General features: G+C 76.1%; 1 protein-coding gene across 1 annotated transcript in view; it reads right to left on the reverse strand.

Annotated features, from left to right (window-relative positions):
- The window catches only part of Ppp4r2 (protein phosphatase 4, regulatory subunit 2), a 47,793-nt gene extending 47,392 nt beyond the window's left edge, over nucleotides 1-401 (reverse strand). Inside the window, exon 1 of the mRNA XM_013010519.1 lies at nucleotides 146-401. Coding sequence (XP_012865973.1) covers nucleotides 146-179 — 34 coding nt within the window. The 5' untranslated portion in view covers nucleotides 180-401. The remainder of the gene's footprint in view (nucleotides 1-145) is intronic.

A 401-nucleotide genomic window follows, 5' to 3' on the forward strand; every position in this document is an offset into this window, starting at 1 on the left:
TGGGCGGGGAGCGCGCCCCGCAGGGCCCGGGCCTGGCGAGTCGCTCGGCCCGGAGGCCCGGGGAGACGCGGCCGGCAAGGGACCGGGGGGGAGGTGTAGAGGGGGGGAGATCCCGAGGCGCCGAGAGTGAGGCGGCTTCCCCCACCTTTCAGCGCCTCCTGCAGCCTCTCGACGTCCATGGCGTCCCGGAGTCCCCTCGCAGCCTCCGCCTCCCTCCGCGGGCCTCCTGAGGACCGGAGCGCCTCCCCCCACCCCCCCGACGCCCTCCCCCCTCCCTCGCACACACTCCGGCACGCAGGCGACCGGGGGGGGCACCGAAGGGAGCCGGGGGAAGCGAGCGAGAGAGCGAGACCGAGAGAGCGAGCACCTCCCCGAGCGGCTACCACCAGCCCTCCAACATG

The sequence above is a fragment of the Dipodomys ordii genome, unplaced genomic scaffold (genome assembly GCF_000151885.1).
Source record: "Dipodomys ordii isolate 6190 unplaced genomic scaffold, Dord_2.0 Scaffold12, whole genome shotgun sequence".
NCBI classification, from domain to species: domain Eukaryota; kingdom Metazoa; phylum Chordata; class Mammalia; order Rodentia; family Heteromyidae; genus Dipodomys; species Dipodomys ordii.